Here is a 21,892-nt window from a genome sequence, read left to right on the forward strand (position 1 = left end):
GATACACAAGTATGAAGAAATTGTGAGTGTATGTGGTGTTATGGTGAGTTTTTCTACACTGTATAAAAGTGTGTGTGTGTGTTTTGGGGGGTGGGTGGCAGAGTGTGATGAGACTTGATCCCCTGTGTATCCTTTGAGGGAGAAGGTAGGACAGAGAAGATAGAGGGTGATAGAGAGGGATATTGGGAGAGCAAAAGTAGAGAAAGAGTGAAGATGAGTGGAACAGTGAAGAGACATGTCGCCCTGAGGCCTAGGGAGGGAGCAGCCCAGGCTACTGAACAGTTGCTCCTATGACTAGAGAGAGAGAGAGAGAGAGAGAGAGAGAGAGAGACAGAGAGAGAGAGAGAGAGGGATGGAGTGTGGGGAGCAAGAAAGAGAAAGAGAGTTGAAGAGAGAGAGAGAGAGTAGGTGAAAATGAAAAAGAGAGTGGGAAGTAGAGATCAATCCATATTCACCCAGATATGGTGGGGACCTCTTCAGGGAACCGCCAGAGAATATACTTGTGCTGCCAGCCACCCTGTGTTCTCACCTGCTCCTCTTGACTGGTTGTTCTCACCGCCCCTTATCTCCTGCACTGTCACCTGTGCCACCACCAGAGCCCCACCCCCTCAGCCTCGCTGCCACACCACCCTCCTGGTACCCACAACTGCCACCCTCGCCTCCACATCCCTCATACGCATGAAGGTTCTGAGCCAGAGCCCCCAGATGCCTCCTCCAGAAGCACATAATCGCACCTATAGATCATATTAATGCACTGTGTGCTCTGTTTTTTCGCCATAAACCAGCTGCATAAATGGGCTTATAATTTATTCCCCCTGCAGTGGCCTCGTCGGAGTGCTGTTCGGTGGCTTAATTAAAGGAAAGTTTGTGTTTATTGGCTTTTCAATATAGCGCTAGGTGAACTTATTTGGAAACTGCTCATCAGCCTTTATAATTGGCTGTCTAATTAATTCTGACAGCTCAGTGTTGGTCCAACACATTTGCCACAATTATCTTTTTGTTAATTGCACCTGCTTGCAGCAGGACGTGCTTCCGGATGTAACCCGCTATGAGCTGGTGCGAGTTGTTGAAGATGTGCTAGTTCTACCACTTTGTGTGAATTATTGTTTGTGTGTGAGTGTGTGTGTGTGTGTGTGTGTGTGTGTGTGTGTGTGTGAGTGTGTGTGTGTGTGCATGCGCTTATCTCTGTGCGCCTGTGTGTGAGATGAGCTGATAGCAGAAAGCATGATTAATGCAGTCAGATCCCTTAGAAGACCACACGAATTAACAAGTGGGAGAATGAAGCCATTTCTTCAGTGAAGTATTAGGATATTTGATGCCCATATTTGGCAACTGCAGTGGGTAACCCTAATAAATAAATTGTGTCCATTGTCGTGTGCCAGCCAAATCCATTCCGATCTAAAAGCCACCAGATTTTTCCTCTGCAACAAAAGTCAACAAAAACCCTGGGCTCTCTTTTGAAGCAAAAATAGTTTTTTTTTCTTTTCTCCAAGGTGTCTCTCTCTGTGATGCTGTTACTCTTTCATGTCTTTTATCATGTGTGTCTCTGAGGCTGTGAGTGTGTGTGTGTTTGTGTTTGTGTGCGCGGATGTGTTTGCATGCTCTTAGGTTGTTTGAGCTACAGTATGTGGATAAGTTTGCTAGTTTAGATATTTACATGCTTGAATTGTTTTAACAGTATATATTATGTAGCCACATAACTGTATTTACAACTCGCATAACTGTTCTTACATAACAGATGTTTATGTAAGTGTAAAGTACCACTGTTGTTACTCATTGTCACATAACATTTCACTTCACTCAATTAATATTTTAACTACGTTGTGATGCTAATACTTTTACTTAAGTAATATTTTTCATGCAGGACTTTTACTGGTAATGGAGTTTTTTTTACATTGCTGTATTGATACTTTTAGTTAAGTAAAGTATCTGAATAATTCTCCCAACACTGGTTTCTGATCTGTATATGTGTTCCTCATCTTTAGAACGGAGTGAGTGGTCTCACCAGTCGGCTGGAGTTCAGTGACAACGGAACCAACCCCAACATTCACTTTGAGATCCTGGGCACTAACTACGGGGAGGACCGTGGACGTGGAGTGACCAGGGTAGGGGCCATCTCCACATAATCTCACAGTTCTCTACAGCCCTTGACAGCACAAGCACATTCAGGCTCTTAACTCACTTTTTTAGGAAGAAACAGAGGTTTTTATTTTCCATCACTTACTCTCCCCTTCTTCCTCTCTCTTTCTCTTCTTGCTCTCTCTCTTCATGCGCTCCTGAGATCAGTCTCTATGTGTTCCGTTGCAATCCCAAGCCTCCACACTTATTTGAGTTTGTAGCCCGTCCACTCATTTGCCAAGCTCCCCCCTTCAGGTGTGAGAGTTAATTACATTAATTTAAGGAGCAGGCTGATTTTAATTGATAATCATAACAGACTAATGAATTCCATCAGCCTCCCTTGTGCAGATGCTGTTTTTCTGAGTTAGTTTTCTCCCACTGCATTCTTTGTTAATTTTTACATTTATTTAGTTTGAGTGTGGCGGCAGTTGAGGATCAGTATTGCAAGATAGTAATTAATCCATTCTGTTGATTACTGCATGCATATATGGCAGGGCTTGTGCTTGTTCTAATGCATGATTTCATCCTTCTCTGTTCCGCTGTTCCGTGTGGAATACATACAATTATCCCCCAAACCATATAGGCAGTAGGCCTGACATGTTGCACCAGTTTTACAATTGCTCTTGTGGGGAATCTATGATTATTGTAGCGGTCATTATGCATAAATCCTCACCTGTCATTTCTACTTGGGAGCTAAAGAGGGAGACCTGGGTACCCTGCTGTAAAATGAATGGGCCCCTCAAGGGTTAGTTTGATTGGAAGAGTTCGAGAGATGAGAGCAGAAAGAGGCCTCTCCTGCTGGCCTTGAGCCGACGTGGAGGAGGAGCACGGAGCGAGCCATCCCTTGGCGTCCCATGGCGGGCACGACATTGAACCTTAATGATAGCACTGGATCCCCATGCAGAGGGCCTGCCTGCTGTTAGATTACAAATTAAATTGTCAGATCTTGTTAGATAATGGCAGCTGACACAAACACACAGTACCATGCCCACTAAGATGAAATTAATCTTTAAATGCAAAGTAATAACATTAACTAACATTCCCCTAATCAGTGCAGATAATTGCTTCTGAAGGAATTTAGGACCTGTTGTTCCTCCTAAGCTCCACAGATGTGGGATTTTCTCATAGTGCTATTTAGGACCAGGGTTGGTGGTAAAATGGATAGTCTGGCCATTGGGTCTTTTTGAAGCTTCTGTGATTTTAAGAATTCATCACGTTGAGCGGTGCTCTTGCATGACAAATGAAACATGTCTCCCGCTCAGTACAGCATCCATATCTAAGTGGAAAGCAGGTTAATTACGTCCTTGTTGTTGTTACTTGTATCCTCCAAAGAGACCACAGGCCAACCTTTTCTTATGGTAATCTCCCACCTCGGAGGCTCTGTGCGTTCATCTCTGTTCATCCATTTTGCGTTTTGTAATTGTCATGTCGACGGCACAGCAAGGAAATGTGATTCATTGTGAAGAGTTTTACACAGCATCTGACTCGCGAGACTTCGGGGAAGTGGCAGCTCATTCAAAGCAAATGAAGCCCCAGTGCAACTTTGGGCATTGGCCACTTGTGTTCATTTGAGCGTTTGAGAAGCCAGATTGGCGTGCAGGCTTTTAGCGTAAATTATGGGAGCCCGACAAGAACAAGCACCTGTCCAATTTGACCCTGTGATGCCTCGTACCATTGTGGATTTTTCCACTCTCTTCTAAACACATAGCACTTAACTACCAGAAAAGGTTTCACTCCAGGCCGTCCACCTCTTGACTGGAACTGATCGTTAATGCTAAAAATGTTAAACTAGCAACCAATTCCCACTGTGATGTTCTCTTTAAACATCTTTGTCTCCTTTGTTGGGGCTTTTAAATGTCTTTGTTTTGAAATTATGCCCTGGCGTAGAGCAGCTGTTAAAGTAATTGACTCAAAGGTGACCTCAGAGCAGTGAGTGCCTCTCCCTGCAACACTGCCCTCTTATGATTCAAGCTCACCCGGCGCACCAGGACTCACAATTTCTCCAGGCATTCAAAGTGCTCTTCTTCCTCTCTTTCTTCCTCTCTTTCATCATAGCCTGCATACTCAAAGAGCAAGGGACACTTCTGTATCTCTATATTGATACAAATATGTAGAGGCAATCTGTCATAATTATTATCATCTCCATGCAAGAATTAGTTTTCCAGTCCATTAATTCCTCAGGCTACACGCTGCTTACCGCTCTATACATCAACAATCTAAAAGCTTCACTTTGCACCATAGGGGTCTGTACTCTCTTGGGCCTGTAGTGCTTGATTATCCATAGATGGCCCTTCCATAAATCCTGCAAGCCTCCAATGAATTCTTTTCTCTTTTTTCACTCTCGATGATATTGAAAATGTGCTGCCCTCGGAAAAAAGAGGAGTATGCCTAGGCTTGATGTAATGGAATCCACAGTAATGGGAGCACAACGTCCTGCAGATGAGAGGAGTGGGTGAGCATGGAAAAACGCAGCCGGCCCCCGGAGACGACTGAAGCCCTGGAGTGAAGGGCAAGGGGGTTTTTATCCACTTTTATTGAGAACCGGGATGCAGTGTCATCTTAAGTTAGCCAAGGCATGAATAATACGGTTGTGGGGCACGTCGGGACGCTAGCGTGGTGTCCATGGCGAGGAGCGGCTGTTGTTGGAGCCTGTGGCTGTCCCTATGTCGCTAGTGCCTCGAGAACGCCAGCTGCATGTAAATGTTTTTCCTTTCACCGAGCGAACAAGCGAGTGGTCACGAGTCACGGGCTGTGTTAAATATGTGAGAACTGTACGGAGGAAAGGATATCCCTGTGGGAAAAGATCCTCCATTTTCCCCAATTTTCCATTCCATTAGGTAGATTCAGATGTTCTTTATAGAGCCTGTCTTTGCCTTTGGGGAAGTCAGGGAAGGGAGGGGGAGAAATAAAGAAAGAGAGAGAGAGAGAGAGAGAGAGAGAGAGAGAGAGAGAGAGAGAGAGAGAGAGAGAGAGAGAGAGAGAGAGAGGGAGAGAGAGAGAGAGAGACTCATTGATTTGTCCTGCTTCTGAGCTTCTCTTTGCACGTCTGCCCGGACAACTCCCAGCAGATTGCCAACGTGTTTAATGTCCTGGGCTCTCCATTTTCGGCTGCAGGCTCCTTCAGTTTTCCACGGGCCAGAGGGACATCTACCCCTGTCCGCTGACACAGATGCTATTATAATATTGCTAATAAGGTTTTATATGGGTGAGCATATAGACTGACAGGGGACTGTGAATGCACATGTTTATTCTCCTTGTCTGTCCACTTTGATTTTAAAAGTATATTTCCTTTTTTATTCCATGGAAATCTCCTGTCCTCTTCTCTTTTTTTTAACAAAAAATTTAGACCAGCATAGGTCTGTGCCACACACAGTTTTTTGTATTTAAGCCTGCTGTGTACAAGGAAGACCTTGGGTAGAAAATCTCTGCAATCTGATTTTGAAAAAAACTAACAAAATATAATTTCACAATTCATAATAAATTATGAGTTCCTTTGCAAAAGATATTGCGGAACTAACTCATTGAACCTAGTCTGAAACCGTTTTTGTTTACAGTAATTTTTTGAGAACTGCACTAACCTGGAAAAACAATATTTTACAAAACACTATTTTACAGTATTGCAAAGTGTTACTCAGTGTTTTCACAGTATTCTATAGTGTTACCTAGTATTCGATAGTGTTACCCTTTTTCCTGACTAAAATCACACAGACGCACAAAGAGCCCCAGCAGACCAGCCATGTGGACCGTGGCCAGTTTCTAGCCCAAGGTTAGCGTGCCGAACCTTGGCTTGACAGCAGTGGTGGAGGATGCAGTAGCACAGGCAAATGGGATCAGGTGAGGGTCTGGTCTGCTGATGTGGGCATTCCACACATTCCACAACTCGCCTCATTTATGGACTGTCGCACAGCCTGCACCTTGCGGGGTGGGGGTGAGGGGGGGGGGGGGGGGGGGGGGGATCTTGAATCAACCCAGGGAAAGGCCCTGGCTGTCCATTGGGTCCCTGAAGCTGATGCGCGGTTTACGTGACCACATCTCGCCACCGCTGTTGTGTGTTCATTATACAGGCCGTGCGTTGAGGACGCTTTGAAGAGACTGTGGTCACATCAGACTGACACCTACAGGGATCCATAATTGAGAGTGTGCCTTGAATAGGAAGCTACGGCGAACGACTGGCTGTCAGAAATGATTATAGACTTTGTTAGTCCATGGGAGGCATAGTAAGCTGCAGTAAAACCAAAGGATGAACAGCTCTATGCTGGTTTATTCAACCCTGAGCTTTGTGTTTGTGTTTGTGTGAGTCATAAAGCATGGTTCTGTGATTCAGACATTGTTCCTGCTACTTTGTCATTACTTAAGCAGTACTCCATTTACTCCATACTCCATTTATAGGTGGAAAACCACTGAGGTTCTTGTGAAGGAGGATGCCAGTCCAAACAGATGAAGGTCACAGATAGAAAGTCTGCTTGACCAGCCTGTCAGTGTAACTTTCTTCACGTCTTTGGGGAGAGCGTAGTGGGACTAAAACCTAGATTGGCTGTATAGAGGACAAGCAACTCTGCTATTAAACAACTGGAGCAGAGAGTCATACACTGAGAAATATCAAACCAGTCAAACAGACATTTCTGTATTTAACCAACAGCAGCTAAGGCCCCATGTGATGTACTGCATTACATTGCCGTCACATAATTGAATTCATAAATTACAAGGTATTTCTCATCTTCAGTGTTGATCATGATTATATTGTTGAACTATAAATGGCTGTGACAGCATCATCACTTATTTTTGAAGCTATTCTGTTTTCTTGTCATGGAAACGGAACTCTCTTAATGAACGTCTATTTGCATAGAGTGCAGCTGTGTGGGAGCGCTCGGACCCAGAGTATCTGAAAACCTCATGCACATCCAGTATTCTTTCCTGGTGTGAGGAGTCGGAGGGAGACCGCTTGGTGCCAGGAACAGCTTTTCATTCCAAGTATCAGGAAATATCACATTTGCTTTGGCCATGTGTACGTCTCCCTGTGTTTTATTGCGTGTGGCAAAATATGCCCTTCCACGGGACGCCTGAGTAGACTTCACACCTTTCAGTCTGGAGCACTTTGGGACTTTGCCAGGGCGCTGTCCGTGTCGGCCCACACTCCGACAAATTGAAGCATTTCCGTCGTGTGCAACAGAGACCTCTGGGGTGTTAGAGAGGCTGGGCATGTTGCATCACGCGCCGAGTCTTTTTATTTATGATTTTATGGTGACGTGGCAGCATATGGTGGGGTTAAACTACGCCCTCTGTCTCTCTGCAACTTCTAGCCTGCTGTGCTCTGCGTGAGCCAGCAGAGGTCCAGCGATGGCACCGTGCCTGGTTGCTTATTGATGCCTTTTCTAACAATAGACTCTTTAGCACCTTCCAGCATCACCTCACTGCTGCCCTGTGTTGTTGCCTGTAAGTGGTGATTGTTTTATTTGAGTCTGGTCAGCCACCACCACTTACAGGGGCAAGGGGACCGTCAGGAAGTTCCATTTCTGCCCATGATGTTTTTAAAGGCAGATTCTCTGCACGGTTGATAGTGCCCTTTGGCTTAATTTTATACGAGTGAAATGTAGTGAAGGTTCAGTGAAGTGAAAGTGGAAATCATGTTCTGTATCATGTCTCATTAATAACACGGCTTGTATTTCATGGAAAGTGATGACATGGGGCAAATGTCAAAACAATATTTTGCTCCTGCAGCACAATTGATATAGCAAAGCACCAAGGACACAGGTTCAACACCCAAGGAGCACGTATACTGATGAAAATATTCTGTGTATCTACAGATGGAAAGGATGGAATGGGTTCATTTTTGGTTCTGCTACACAAGAGAAAGATCACATTCTTCAACCTGACATACGTACTGTACAAGACCTGTATATCTGTGCAGCTGTATTTCCTGTACTCCTGACATGAAACAAACACCCCCCTCCAACCTACAGACTTCTGGAGGCTACCCAAGAGCCCTCCTGGGGCTGGATTCTCCTGCAGGTCCGAGGAGAATTACAGTGTGTAAAACACCGGGATTACAGCAGCCCAGCCGGCTCCCCGTCCTACTCTCCATGCCACTCTGGATCAGTGGGGCTTGTTTCTCTCATGTTCCTCCACCGAGAGGATTAGCAATGGCCCCCGTGTTTCCTCTCTCTCCTACTCCCACATCCCCACACCCCCTGCACTTTGCCAAGTAGACTGGACAGAGTCTGCCTTGTGCTCCCAGCGCTCTTGCTTGGCACCCCGACCACCCCCCAAGGAACGACCCCTGGCCCCCTGACCCTGATCATAATTGGCCGGGGGGGATGAAGCGGTGGCGTGGAGCACTAACATTTCACTTCCTTTCGGCGGAGGGGAATATTACTTATATCCTGGAAAAGGTCAAGAGAGGTGTAAACGTGACAAGTGCTTTTTTTAAATTAAATAAACGGTGGGGGCGAGCAGGTGGACATGTTGCTTGATTTGACGCTGACATCAGAAACACGATAGGTGTCGACTCACCAAGAAAGAGAATTGAGTCTCATAAAAGACTGTCCGTCGAGGGTGAATAGCCAAACAAAAAGGCATCAGTGCTGGAATGCACCTAGCTGCGAACACCTTATATAAAGCTCCTCACTAATTAAACTCTCTAATGTTCTTCACAAGAATTGTGTATTTTTCATTATTAAAAAGATGTATTGTTACCAAAATATTCAGTTGGTTGTCAGACCACTAGTGTGAATCTCTCCCTGCTGGCCTAATTAAATTGTGCTTAAATTCCGAGGTCACTGGTTTCTTAAGACATCATGTGTCCCACAGGGGTGGGACAAGGCATTAGGCGCAGTAAGACAGACTCACCACGCCATATTCCTCAGAAAGAGCACTTAACAAGCCACAGTTTTAAATATTAAAGAACACCATCATCATCATCTACAAGCTGTTATGCTTGTCTGCTACTTTCTGTGCATCCTGTTTCATACATGCTTAATGCAGCAAACACCCACAGAATAGGCTACCTGCCCCAGTGCTGCAGGAGCATTAGTCTCTTCCCGTTCCCACCAACTAGACCAGTGCCCAATTATATTCATTCTACTTTATGTCTATGTGTCTCTTTATCTTCTTTCTGTGCATGATATATCCCTGAAAAGATCCCTTAAAGAGAATTTAACGCTTTAATTACAGATGTGGTGAAAATGGAATGTCTGGTTGCTGTCGTGTTTCACTTTCTCGTTTGCTCCCCTCTCTGTCCCTTTCCTTTCCTTTTATTCTCCATTTCCATCTGTCTTTGTCTCTCCCTAACACCAATGTTTCAGCTTAATTCCTTATTTCATGGCCTCGTTTTCATTTCGTTTTCATTTCGTTTTGGTTCGATCATTTTTAGTAAAGTTGTCACAGATTAGTGCAATTTATCTGTATATTAGTTTAATTTAATTAAAGTTTTACATGTTTTTTGGGTAAATTGTTTTATTTCCGGTCACAAAATGTCCCAAAACCATTGTTTTTTGTCCTAGGGTTATTACCGTAAACTAAAACTATTCCCCTCTCTACGTGGGTCTAATGTTCTCCCTCCCCATATCGCCCAACTCTATTACTCTCTGCCGATACCCCCTTTTCTCTTTCCCACTGTCTCTCTGGATATCCACACTCATTCTCTCCTCTCCCACAGCCAGTAGAAATATTGCGTAGGGCTGCTGGGGTCCATTCCCCATCAGTATCCCAGCACGACGATCTGGGGAGATCCTGTATAATTGACTGTTAGACTCCTCACTCACTCCCGCCGAGCAGAGTGATGCTTTCTAATCACTCTGCAATATGGCCGCACTAATGGCCGGCACCTTAAATAATAAGAAACCTTGTGACAGGAGAGAGTAGGAGATGAGGGGTGGTTCTGGGCGAGAGAAGCCATCTCCGCGATCGCATGTAATGTGCCGTTATCGATATTCTCTCCTAAACATAATCCGGTGCTTAATGATTGTTGCGTGTAGGTGAGCACCGTTAAAGGGTCCAGCTGTGAGACGGCCTCTGCGTATTCCGAAGCCTGAGCTCCAAAAGCCATTCACTTCGATGTCTGGTTCAATTTAATTCCATATTGCATGAAAATAATCTGCGTTGAATTCTCTCTTGTTTTCTACGAGTCGTACGTTTAGTATCAATCAGCCTTCAGGATTTCAAGTATATGGCATGTATTTGTCTCATATTCTACAGACCCTGCAATAGGCATCTACTCATACCTCACACAAACCTTCAGTGTCAAAGCTACCAGGGCAGTTAAAAAAATGCAGTGTATTATGTTCAAAAAGATTTACTTTGCTTTGACAATAATTTCTACTTCAAACTTGTCTTTGTTGTATTTTTTTCCACACGCCCACCACCTGTGGGTGTGCTTTGGCTTTGGCTCTAGCACTGTTGGGAAAATAATGGCTGTCTTTGGGATTTGTGATCTCTGTGTGATATTGGTTTAGGATGACCTCCAGCCACAATCACAAGATCACAACCAGTTGACAGATCGAAGCCAAAGAATCAGCCCTGTTGGCCTTTTATATGTCTAGTGGTCCACACTGTATGAACCCTTGACAATATTATCCCTGAAATACTAAAGTCAGGTAAACTATTTTGTAAATGTTTGATAACCATTCTTTTCTAAACAACGTTTAGAAGTTTAAATGTTAAAGTAAGAATTTGAACAAGGATTTAATTGACTGTGCATTTAACATGACCAGCACATGTTCATTCAGCCTCTTGATATCCCTGGTTATTCACCTGTTGGCCTCAACTTTACCAAATTGATCAAAACATACTTTCGTGATCTCTAGCTAGCTTACCTGAACTCTGTGGCAGTGATAAAATAAAGGCACATACTGCGCAAGAACCAGATTAGAAGTTTGGAAAAGCATTCTCAATTATTTCAGTGTGTGTTGACCTGTTAACTAATACAAACTAGAACATAAAGAAGGCAAAAACTGAAGGTCACTGAAACACTTTTGTTTGGAGTGCCTGGGGGATTTGATGTAAATGTTTTTATTGGAAACTAATCAAGCAGCCGGTACAGGTTAATTAATGAAGACAGCCTGTTGAACAATCCTCCTATGTGAGGTCAAACTCATTAAACAAATATACTATGAATGTTTTTCTTCCTAATGATAATAGTTTACTGGGAGTTTCTCATATTTCTTTTTCTTTTTTATTAATTCCATTCCCGTTGTCGGCTAATACGTTTTGACATTATGTTCCACTGATGTTTTTTTTTTAATTCTTTGCCATCTTTCAAAACAAGAACAGCTGTCTTGTCAGCACACATAGTTTCAGTAACTCATAGCAGACATTAACGGCAGATTGTAGTAGCTATTTTTTCTCTCCAAAACCAAGCTCTCTCTCTCTCTCTCTCTCTCTCTCTCTCTCATATGGGATTAGTTGATGCCAGCTGAGAATTATATGAGGAAACATAGCTGATCAATTGTTTCATTATTAACCTGTGGGTGGCGATTTCCTCTCACATCCAAAATGTAATGATTCTACAGAAGCATTTTACATCTCATATGGTAAATCAGTGACAAGCATTATTGCATCTTATTATACGGCTCTTCAGACTGTTCCAAAAAGTACCGTTGATTTGAATGGGCCATCCCAACGTTCTCCATATATTAATTCTTGATAATTCACCGCTGCAAAAAGATATTGACCGCTGTCATAGGCAACGAGTTTTGTGCTTCTTATTCACCTCTTTCATATCATTCCGCAAGAAGTCCGGTCATTTTATCGTAACAGACTCATGGTAATTTGAAGTCAGCAAGTAATGGGTTGCTATGCAACACCTGAAACTTCAAAGTTCTATTTGCTTGAAGAACTATTTATTTCTAAACGGGACTCATGAAACGGCAACTAAATCATTAAAAAGAGGAGGAATGTCTTCTATTGTTTTTGGCAAGTAACCGTATAAAAAGCGCGATAATGTATTGATCGTCGGTCATTATCCAAAAATAAATCCCGACGGGGCGAACAACACCCCGACGTCCCTTACCTATTTTACAGTTCCTCGGAATGTTAAAAAGTTCCATTACATTTAATGGGTCATCTCTTTGTTCGGAGTTCTGATATTTCTGTATAATGACCACTGCAAAAAGTTAATGACCATTGCCATTGTTAATGGGTTTTGTGCTTCTAATTCACATCTTTCATAGCATTCCGTAGTCTTTACGCTTTTCAAAATGGAAAATAGAAGTTCAGATTCAGTGTTACTTGCAGTCAGCAAGTAGTGTGTTGCTACGCAATTTTCGTTTCGCGAAGAACAATGCGGAAGCCTCAAAACCGCACCAAAATCAACTTAAAAACAGATATTTTGGATATTTTAACGATTTGGGAAGTCACTGTATGTAATAAGCGTATAATAAGCAGTAAAAAAAAGTCCCTTCAGGACAAAACAAGATAAATCCTGTTGGGGTTTTTTTTCCTATACTGTCCGGAAAACTATATATTATCCATTACTTAAAAGCTAGTGCTGTTGCTATGCTGCTATAACACTTTTCAGAGGGACTGGGTTCTTTTAATGTTTTTTCAACAAGAGGAATAAGTAAATGTCACATTCGATTTTTCATATTTTTCCATCGAAGTAGACATAGTTGTCTGACATAAGCTGATGGTTTGAACAGAACAAAAATACCCTAAGCTCAAACATGAGATTAGAGTAACAGGCAGTCATAGTAAGGAGCTGACTATGAATTTTCCAAACAAGACACATTCTGCTGGATGTAACCCAACACGTCAAACTTAAATTCATAGCCTAATCGCCATGAAACCAAATTCTTTCATTTGTAGGCATCTGTTGTGGCAAATGAATACAGCACTCATGCCTTAGACTCAGATTGCTCAGACTTGCAAATTACTGTGATTATCCCAGATCTGTAATTTCTCAGGTAGTTGCTCAGTTTGTATTTAATCAGTGAATATTGTTTCAAAGCCAGGGTGATTACTGCAAGGTGGAAGGGGGGGGGCTCAGTGGTCTGAAGTCAGGTGCCACTGCTGCACTCTTTCCTTCTTTCTCTCTGTCTTTCTGTCTTAGTTCTCTCTCTCTCTCTCTCTCTCTCTCTCTCTCTCTGTTGCTCTGGAATGGCCCTGTGCAGGCGTATGTCTACCACAGCTGTGTAATCACACCCTGTCACTGTCACAGACATGCTTGTTTTGCATGCTCCATTTGTTTTAGGCCACTATAAAAAGAAACCGAGACCTGAGACGTGCAGTATTTGATCTCTGGGATTCGTCTGCAATCCAACTGGCAGGCATTTGGGTGTGTGTGTGTGTGAGTGTGAATGGCTGTATGTGTGTGTGTTTGTGTGTGTTCTGAATTAATTTAAACAAAGCTGCTTTGCTCATACTTATGGGTGTGTGTGTGTGTGTGTATGTGTGTGTGTGTGTGTGTGTAGTCGCCTAATTTATTGCAAATCTTTTTTCTTTCCTCTTCTTAGTTAAGCACGGCTGCCGCTTGATGTTGAAATTCCTGTGCCCCAGGCCAGTGCTGAGAGAGAATTGAGTTCAGTAGTCGTAAAGAGTTCTTCAAACACCGTGTTTCCAAGGATCTTTTGATGTCATAGCACTGAAAAATAGGGCAGGGAGAAAATGCTGGGGTGAATCGGCTGTACTTGCACATAGTTTCATTTCTATTTGATCAGCCAACCAGCCCACCACTTATGCCAACATTGCATTCAAAAGCCATGTCCCGTGTACACCTGGATGCTTCTGGACAACCTGGATCAAAAGCAAATGTAGAGATGTATTAGTTTCAGTGGTAATTAGCTCCTTTTTCTCTGTCCTCCCTTGTGTGTGTCTCCAAGCCCACACCTTCAGGCCTCAGGCCTCCGCCTCCGCCTGGAAGGCACGATTCTGCTTTGTCAGCGTGTCACTCCTGTCGATTTCGACCACTACATTGCATCGACTTGCGGCTCAGTGTTTACAGAACACAGACACTATCGATGCAAAGCCACAACCCCCGTTTCAAACACAATACCACTGATGCCACAACTGAAACTCTAAACCGTCCTTGTTCGTATTCACCGTTCTTTAATGTGTAGCGTTTCAGGGTTTATGTTGTGGGGAACGAGTCAGGAACAATTCTCTCTCTTCATCTCGGTCTGTCTCTCTCTTGCTCGCTGGTTCTCTTGAATTGAACTTCATGAAAGCATAATGGAGTCAAGCGTCTTTCGAAAAAGCCACTTGAAGCAACTGTGCAACTGTGTGTGGCAGCAAACAAACATGGTGTTTGCCCCTGCATAACAGAACACCAGAGGCCACTGATTGCTGTACTACACTCGGAGTTGGAGGATTCCATTATTTATTATGTACTGATAGAATGTATTATCAGTCAGTGCCTTTTGTGCAAGATTATATATATTTAGGACATTTTCAGAGGATCTGAGTGTTGTAGTACAAGTGCTGCTGCAATTTGAATGATTTGTAGTTTATTTATAGCTTTCTAAGGTAGACCAGAAAAAAATTGTGGTAATCTAGCCTAACACATGTATAATTCTCTCAGTATCTGCCTGGGAGAAAAAGGGTTGAAGTTTAGCAATGAGCAAAAAGCATTTTTAGTGACATTACTGATGTGTGATTCACAGTTAAAGTCAGGGTCTGTGGTCTGTGTTCTCTGTTCTCTGTTCTGCATAACATTGTAACATCATATCTGTGTGTGTGTGTGTGTGTGTGTGTGTGTGTGTGTGTGTGTGTGTGTGTGTGTGTGTTTGTGTGTGTGTTAGTGTACAAGTGTGCACATGTGTGTTTTTGTGTGTGTGTGTGTGTGTGTGGGTATGTTGGTGTCCTTTTCTGTGTGTGGTAGTTCAGCATGCCAGAACAGAAAAGGAGGCAGGCAGCTAATCAATATAATAGCTGGCTGGAGCCATTTTCCAGCCCCAATCCCTCTACATTTCCCTGCACCAGGGTTTGATTCAGCTCCTCCTGCCTCAGCTTGGCACCACAGAATCCCCGACACCCCCACCACCTCCACCCCAGTCATCCCAGGCACTTCTCCCCCTCTCACGTAAGCCTGGAGCCTGGGCATGTCTGGTTTTAACGCTGCACAATGCGTGAAGGACTGCCTCTGATTAAAGGCAAGCCGCCCCTTCTCAAGAAAATGTGAAAATGTCAAGAGGAGATGGCGATACAGCGAACAAAAGGGACGTTCAGTGCTCACAGGAGCATTATGGGATGCTAATAGTGCCTTTCTCCTGCCTGCTGCACTAGCCTGAATGCCCAGACAGTCGATCATTTCATCCGTGGGGGGAAATGAGCCCTTATCTGTCCCTCTGAAGATAAGGCTATGCTTCTCTCTCTCTCCCCCTTTCCCTCTCCACCTCTTTGCCTCCTTGCTTCTCCTGGGTTGCGTCTTGGATTTCAGCAGCCAGGGTTTGGGAGAGGGAGTGAGGAGTTCATCTTACCTGTTAGTGGACAGTGCATTTGGAAAGGTTTCCATCAAGACCTTTTTTGAATAGAGTTCTCTATGCTTGTTTATCGTATGAGTTCTTCTCCAAAGAAGGAACTGCACACTCATGTGGAGACGCCGCGATTTTGGTTGTGGTTGTGTGCATTTTCGATAGGAACCTTTCAGAATGAACAATGCATCATTGTCCAGGGGTAGGACGTAATGAAGATACAAAAGGAAGGGGTAGGCTTCTGCCCAGCTCTTAGAATCAACACCCAAACAAACCCAAGCCTAATGTTTATGTTTATTTAATAATAACAATCCATATTCTTGAAGGCCAGAGTGTCGTCATGTGTACTTCGAGGTGAACTTAGGCTAAAAACAACAAGCAAAAATAACTTGAGAAGAAGAAAGGGCAGTTCAAAACTAGAAGGTTAAGGAATTATTTGTAAAGTAGGTTGATAGTATCAAATTCGAAATATCTTTATGTGAACAAAATAGATACTGTAACTCTACCGCTCTACTCTCAGAATATCAAAGGCGCTACCACAACACTAAGGCATACTGATGTTTGGTCTGTCAACTAAAAAGTCTGCAAGAAAATAGTGACAGCCAGAATAAAGACAAAGGAAACGCAGCTCTCTGCTGAAGGGTGGAAATAGCACAACATGAGTGCAATACCAAACAGAAAACAGTGCACGGTGACATCTATTTCTCTTTTTCTTCCATTCATTTCTTATGTTCTTTATTTATTCCTGGTGTCCATACTTCTTTCATCCTTCCTTCTTTGTATTCCTCACTGTCCCCCCGCTTTCACTTCTCGGTTTGGCCTAAACAAGCACATTAATGAAATCCCACTTGGGTGAGTGCAGCCACATTTGCTTAGCCTTTTTGTCGGGGCATGTCAAGGTGTCCGAGGGGAGGGCAAAAGGCAGGGACGGGGGATTGGGAGATGTGTTTATTCAGTCTGCCGCAGCCTTATTGGCCTACTTCTCATATCTGTGCAGATGACCTCAGGGATAATGTTTTATCGACAAGACAAGCTCCAGGTTGTTTTCTTCTCACGCGCACAAGCACTTAGCATAGCCAGAGTGTTGTAAACTTCAGACTTAATGAATCTCCGTAATCAGTCTCCTATACCGAAAGGCCTCCATCCGATTGCACCGATATTGCTTTGCTAGCCTGTTCTGATAAAGACAAAACCTTGGTTGTGTTGTGAGCCCCGAAAATGACTAATGACAGTCTTTAGGAGAGGCTGTGTGTGTGTGTGTGTGTGTGTGTGTGTGTGTGTGTGTGTGTGTGTGTGTGTGTGTGTGTGTGTGTGTGTGTGTGTGTGTGTGTGTGTGTGTGTGTGTGTGTGTGTGTGTGTGTGTGTGTGTGTGAGAGCCACATCAGTTGTAACTTTGTTGTCTAGTCTAAGCAACACACTGATAAGTATTGAGTAAATCTGCAGGGGTTGTTGACCGCTCCAGTAATGACATTGGCTAGTTTGTGATAGAGGGGTTCGTGATGGGAGCTAATGCTGGCTTGTAATGACAATGTTGCAGACTAATACACATGTTGATGAAATAGTGACTGTTTATATGGCTACAATTGTAATAGTGCACAGTGCAATTATTGAAATGTCAAACTTGAACAGGAATACTTGAACACATAGAAAATAAATGGGTATTACATGGTAAAAATATAATAAGGTATTACAGGGCTTGATGAACTTTCACTAAAAGTCCTCCTCCTTTCTGCTATGAATATTAGATGTGTGTTAGAATGAACACTATCCCAAGACACAAGTAGAACAGTTGCGAGAATGACATGCTCTTTGAAAGACGCCCTGTGAAGGCCTTTTAAAATGTGACTCCGCAGCAGAATCTCAGGGCTGATTAATAATACAACACAGTGGTCAACAAGATTAAAGGGCACAGCCACGTTGAGCCAGAAGGGAAATACCATGAAGGCACACACAGGCAAACAAACTCCCATGCTCACACACACACACACACACACACTCACACACACACACACACACACCCACACACACACACAAACACACTCGCACATTCACACAGACACATGCGTGTTCACATTTTCACATACTGTATGTTCTTGCAGACACATACAGTACACACACATGCAGTGAGAGAACCTCACATAAATTTGAAGTGGTAAGAATTGATTTGAGTGTGACAATTGGAAGGTCCAATCTTTATGGAGAGGCGCTGAAGGTGATCTTGAGCCGCCTGTGAGAAATTAGCTTTTCTAATGGAATTTAAGCGACCACCGTACATATAGCCCTCTGTGATCACGGCTTATAAACCATCACACGGCAGGCTTACCATATCGTCCCATTCATTCAGTACTTCTATTGTATCTGACTTAATGGTCCACTCAAGTTGTATTTTTTTATTCTCTTGAAAAGACAAGAGTGAGCAGCAGCTTTAAATGTTTTCCTGTCTGGGTGGTGGTATTAAGACGAGTTATTTAAGCAGTGTTAGTGCCGTGTGATGGAGTAAGCGGGGAGTCTGGGTTCCTGCCAGTCGGTACGCTGTGGGCCAGCTCGTCTGCCACAGCCAAACTGGACTGGCTTTCAGCGAGTATGGAGCCAAATGACTCATGGGAATTAGCTAAAGGTCTGCCTTCCACTGACTCCTTCTTCTTCTTCCTCTTCTTCTTCTATTTCTATTTCTCTCTTCTCTTGCCCTGAACTTTGCACTGGTGTCTACTTATTCAGCAAGTTCTTGAGGCTGTCCAGAGGAAGCGTCTGGGGGGAAAAGTGTTCATTAGGAGGAGATTTGAAGGTCAAATAAGGAGGAGAACCATTTTGTTTATACTTGTGGCTTCTTGCCTCTCAGATTCTCCCCATGTCTGCGTACATGAGGAGGTTAATCAGTCATTGAAACTGAGCGTGTTTGTGTGTGAGCGAAATAAAGAGATAGATGTGTTTTTGTGTGCGTGCGCATTTGTCTATGAGTAGGCCTATGTGTGTGTATGTATTAGGGTTTCTGCTAGGTATGGCGTCCTTTGAACAACTTTGACACATTTTAATAGTTTAACAGTATGTTACAATATAACATAGAAATATAATGTACACCTAGGTTGATGAAAGAATGAGAGCAAAACCTCAATATTAGCTTCTAAAATGTAGGCCATTACAAAACATCTATAACCTGTAACATCTGTAGCCTGTTTAAAAAAGAGGCTAGGTATACATGGTATCAAGTAGTCGATTGATTATTTACTGATCAGTAACAATTAAGCAAAACGAACAGTTAGAATTGAGCAAAACCTCAATATTAGCTTCTAAAATGTAGGCCATTACAAAACATCTATAACCTGTAACATCTGTAGCCTGTTTAAAAAAGTTCATGAACGCGTTCATAATTTTGGTCAACGTGAACTGAAGGTACTGTATAACTGCCTGATGAACGATACTGTGAATGCGTGTCTGTGAAAACAAGTTCACTCTTTTTCATTTCGTTCAATAAGGTGCCAGATTTCTAGAGACTTCCAGGCGAAAAACACACCGTTAATAGTCCTGTATCCAGGGTTGCCCAACCAGACAATCGCTGCGTGTGCTTTCTTCTACTGTCTATGCCTGGCAAGTGTGAGAGCGCCGAAGCGTAGAGCGGTATTGCAGACAGATAGAGATTTCAATCTGGCAATGGCAGCCCCCAGAAAAATTCTAGCTTTCAACATATTGAAAAAAAATAACTGAACTAGTAAATTTTTTGGAGCTGTGAACTTAAATGTTTTAAATTATAAACTGAACTAGTTCATTTAAAATTTGTGAACTATGAACTGAACTAGTCCATGCAGAAAGTGAACTTTCCCATAACTGCCTGTAGGCTACCAGATAACATTTAGGGCCTGATTTACTAACAGGATTGCGCCCATTTTCTGGCGTAAAATAGCGGTCGTAACGAAAAACGGTATTTACTAAGCTGGCGCAGCGCATATTAACGCTTTGAGGGTGTGTACCTGCAAACAGGTGGGATGGTTCGGAAACGTGGGTGGTAACGTAGGCGTGTAGCGCTATTTAATGGGAGGAGTGCGCCTAATGATGAACTGCGTGGTATTTACTAAACTGCCCGGCGAGCGCACATCTCTGATTTGCACGCTAATTCTCCGCCTCATAAAAGCACGTCTTAACCATGCGCATTTCCACTGAAAACGTTGATATGGCAGCAGCAAGGCAAAGACATAGACAGAGACAGCGAACAGAAATATTTGTTTCAACTCGTATAATTCATATATTCATATATATGAAATTAAACTTTCCGAACGTAATTGGAGAAATTGATCGCACCCACATGCAAACAGTCCCACCTTCAATCCGCGAACACGTTTACCGAAACAGAAAGCACACATATTCAATGAATGTCCAGGTCATATGTGATGCCAACATGACCATTACTTACGTGGTAGTGGTCTGTCCATGACAGTTTTATCTTTCGGAATAGTGTCATTTATCCATGATTGAGCAACGGTGATTTTGGAGAGGCCTGTCTACTTGGTAAATGTATTTGTTTCAGTGGGGATATATTGTAGTGAACCCATGTCCCTTGTAGAACGTATTAATCTCGCCATGTACACATATATATTGTTATAATAGACAGTGTATGCATTAATGCCACCAATAGCATATTATTTATAATCGTGTTCTTTTAAACATCTCGCTGTAGATGATGGCGGGCAAAACAACAATATAACCCATTGAATCAGGTTCAGTGATTGAGCGAACGTGAACCAATACATCTATCTCGCTATCTATTCGCTATCTATTCGCTGAACCTTAGTTTTTTCTTCCTCGAATCTCCATGGTGGCAGTAACTTGCTGGCAAGTTCTCCAGTCTTTTAACGGCGCGCTAAATAATGATTGCCCAGCGCGTATCTGGCTTGATAAATATCACGGAAAATGCGGGGAATCACCGTGCGTTAATGTGCGCCTGGCAAAGATGCGTTCGCAAATCAATCTTAGTAAATCAGGCTCTTTAAAGGGCGGAGTAAGCACAGTTTGCCCAGCGCAGATCTGGCTTGATAAATACCAAGTAAAATGCGCAAAAACACCGTGCGTTAATTTGCGAACGCAGATTAAGAAGCGCTCGCATATTAGTAAATCAGGCCCTTAGTTTTTTCCTTTTTTTCATCACGGTAAAGTCCACTGCTGCTGACTTGAAATCAAACGTGTCCAATGTGTCTTTGCAGCTTGCAATGTGCATAAGCCGTGTCCCGCTCTCCTTCTCTAGACGACTTTGCAGCATTGTCTTAATTCGATTCTGCAGAGAGAAGCACCTCTACTGGCACACAACACAAGCAGAATGCAAGCGATTTTAGCCCGTATAGCTCATTTTGGGCAGTTTGCTGCACTCCTAAATAAGCTCTTTGCAAGCTGTTGCAAAAGTTAAACCCCCATAACCGTGGAGCCCCTTCATCACTGCTTCTATATCTTGTGCACGCTTGGCGTCAATGAGAGGTACTGCTGCTGATTCAGTTGTTACTTCATGAGAAGTCACACCCTTTTGGTAATAAAAGTACTGTAAGCTGTTAAGAGTGTAAGCTGTCAAAACATAAATGTCCTGTTAGGGATAGCCTGCATGATAGCTGTTTTGTATGAGCATTACATTATTACGGACATTTTGACTGGACACTCTTACGAGTTTTGAAGTTATCTTTTTTTTTTCCTTTACTGGGAGAGGCCAATGGAAACCCTGGTGTGTGTGTGTTTGTGTGTGTGTGTGTGTGTGTGTACATTTCAAGTAGCAGGGAATCTGGGGATCTAAAGTGTGCATATCTGTTTAAGTGGTACCTGATGGAAAACTATGTACACTTCAGACTTCCTGCATGATAAACACATTACTGCATAATGAGCTCTTAATTTCCACCGGAGGTGGGCACAGAGACAGGTGGTACACTGCAGGGAGAGTTGTGTATGGAGGGAAACATACTTACTTTTTATTCAAGACTTGTTTTTCTTTCCTTTTGTCATGCATTTTAATGTGACAACATTTGTTTTAAAATTATGTCCGTCTCCGCTTATGCAACCATGTGGCTGTGTATACAAGCCATGCTTCAGCAATGTATTTATTTCATATCTTGTTATGAGTTTGACACAACCCCTTGTGCTCCTTATCATAAATATTCATTTTGATCCGTATGAAATCATGTTACATTTGATTATTCAAATGATAAACATAGAAAACTAGAAAAGACACAGAATACTAAGCAGCAGTTGTTGTGTCACTGAAGAAACTCCGTAGCTTAATACATATAAGGACAAATATGTACCTTTATTACATAGTAATAACACATCTACTACAGTATAATAAATAGGTTGAAATGGTACCTCCACCAAAGGGTCTTCAAGTTAACCCTAAATAATTTAGT

General features: G+C 42.9%; 1 protein-coding gene across 1 annotated transcript in view; it reads left to right on the plus strand.

Moving 5' to 3' along the window:
• grid2 (glutamate receptor, ionotropic, delta 2) overlaps window positions 1-21,892 on the plus strand; it is a gene marked incomplete at both ends in the record, with an annotated part of 276,437 nt that overhangs the window by 178,034 nt on the left and 76,511 nt on the right. Inside the window, one exon of the mRNA XM_080852173.1 lies at window positions 1,986-2,105. Within this exon, the coding sequence (XP_080708299.1) occupies window positions 1,986-2,105 (120 nt within the window). The remainder of the gene's footprint in view (window positions 1-1,985; window positions 2,106-21,892) is intronic.

This window comes from Sprattus sprattus (assembly GCF_963457725.1).
Source record: "Sprattus sprattus genome assembly, chromosome: 15".
In the NCBI taxonomy this organism is placed as follows: Eukaryota; Metazoa; Chordata; class Actinopteri; order Clupeiformes; family Clupeidae; genus Sprattus; species Sprattus sprattus.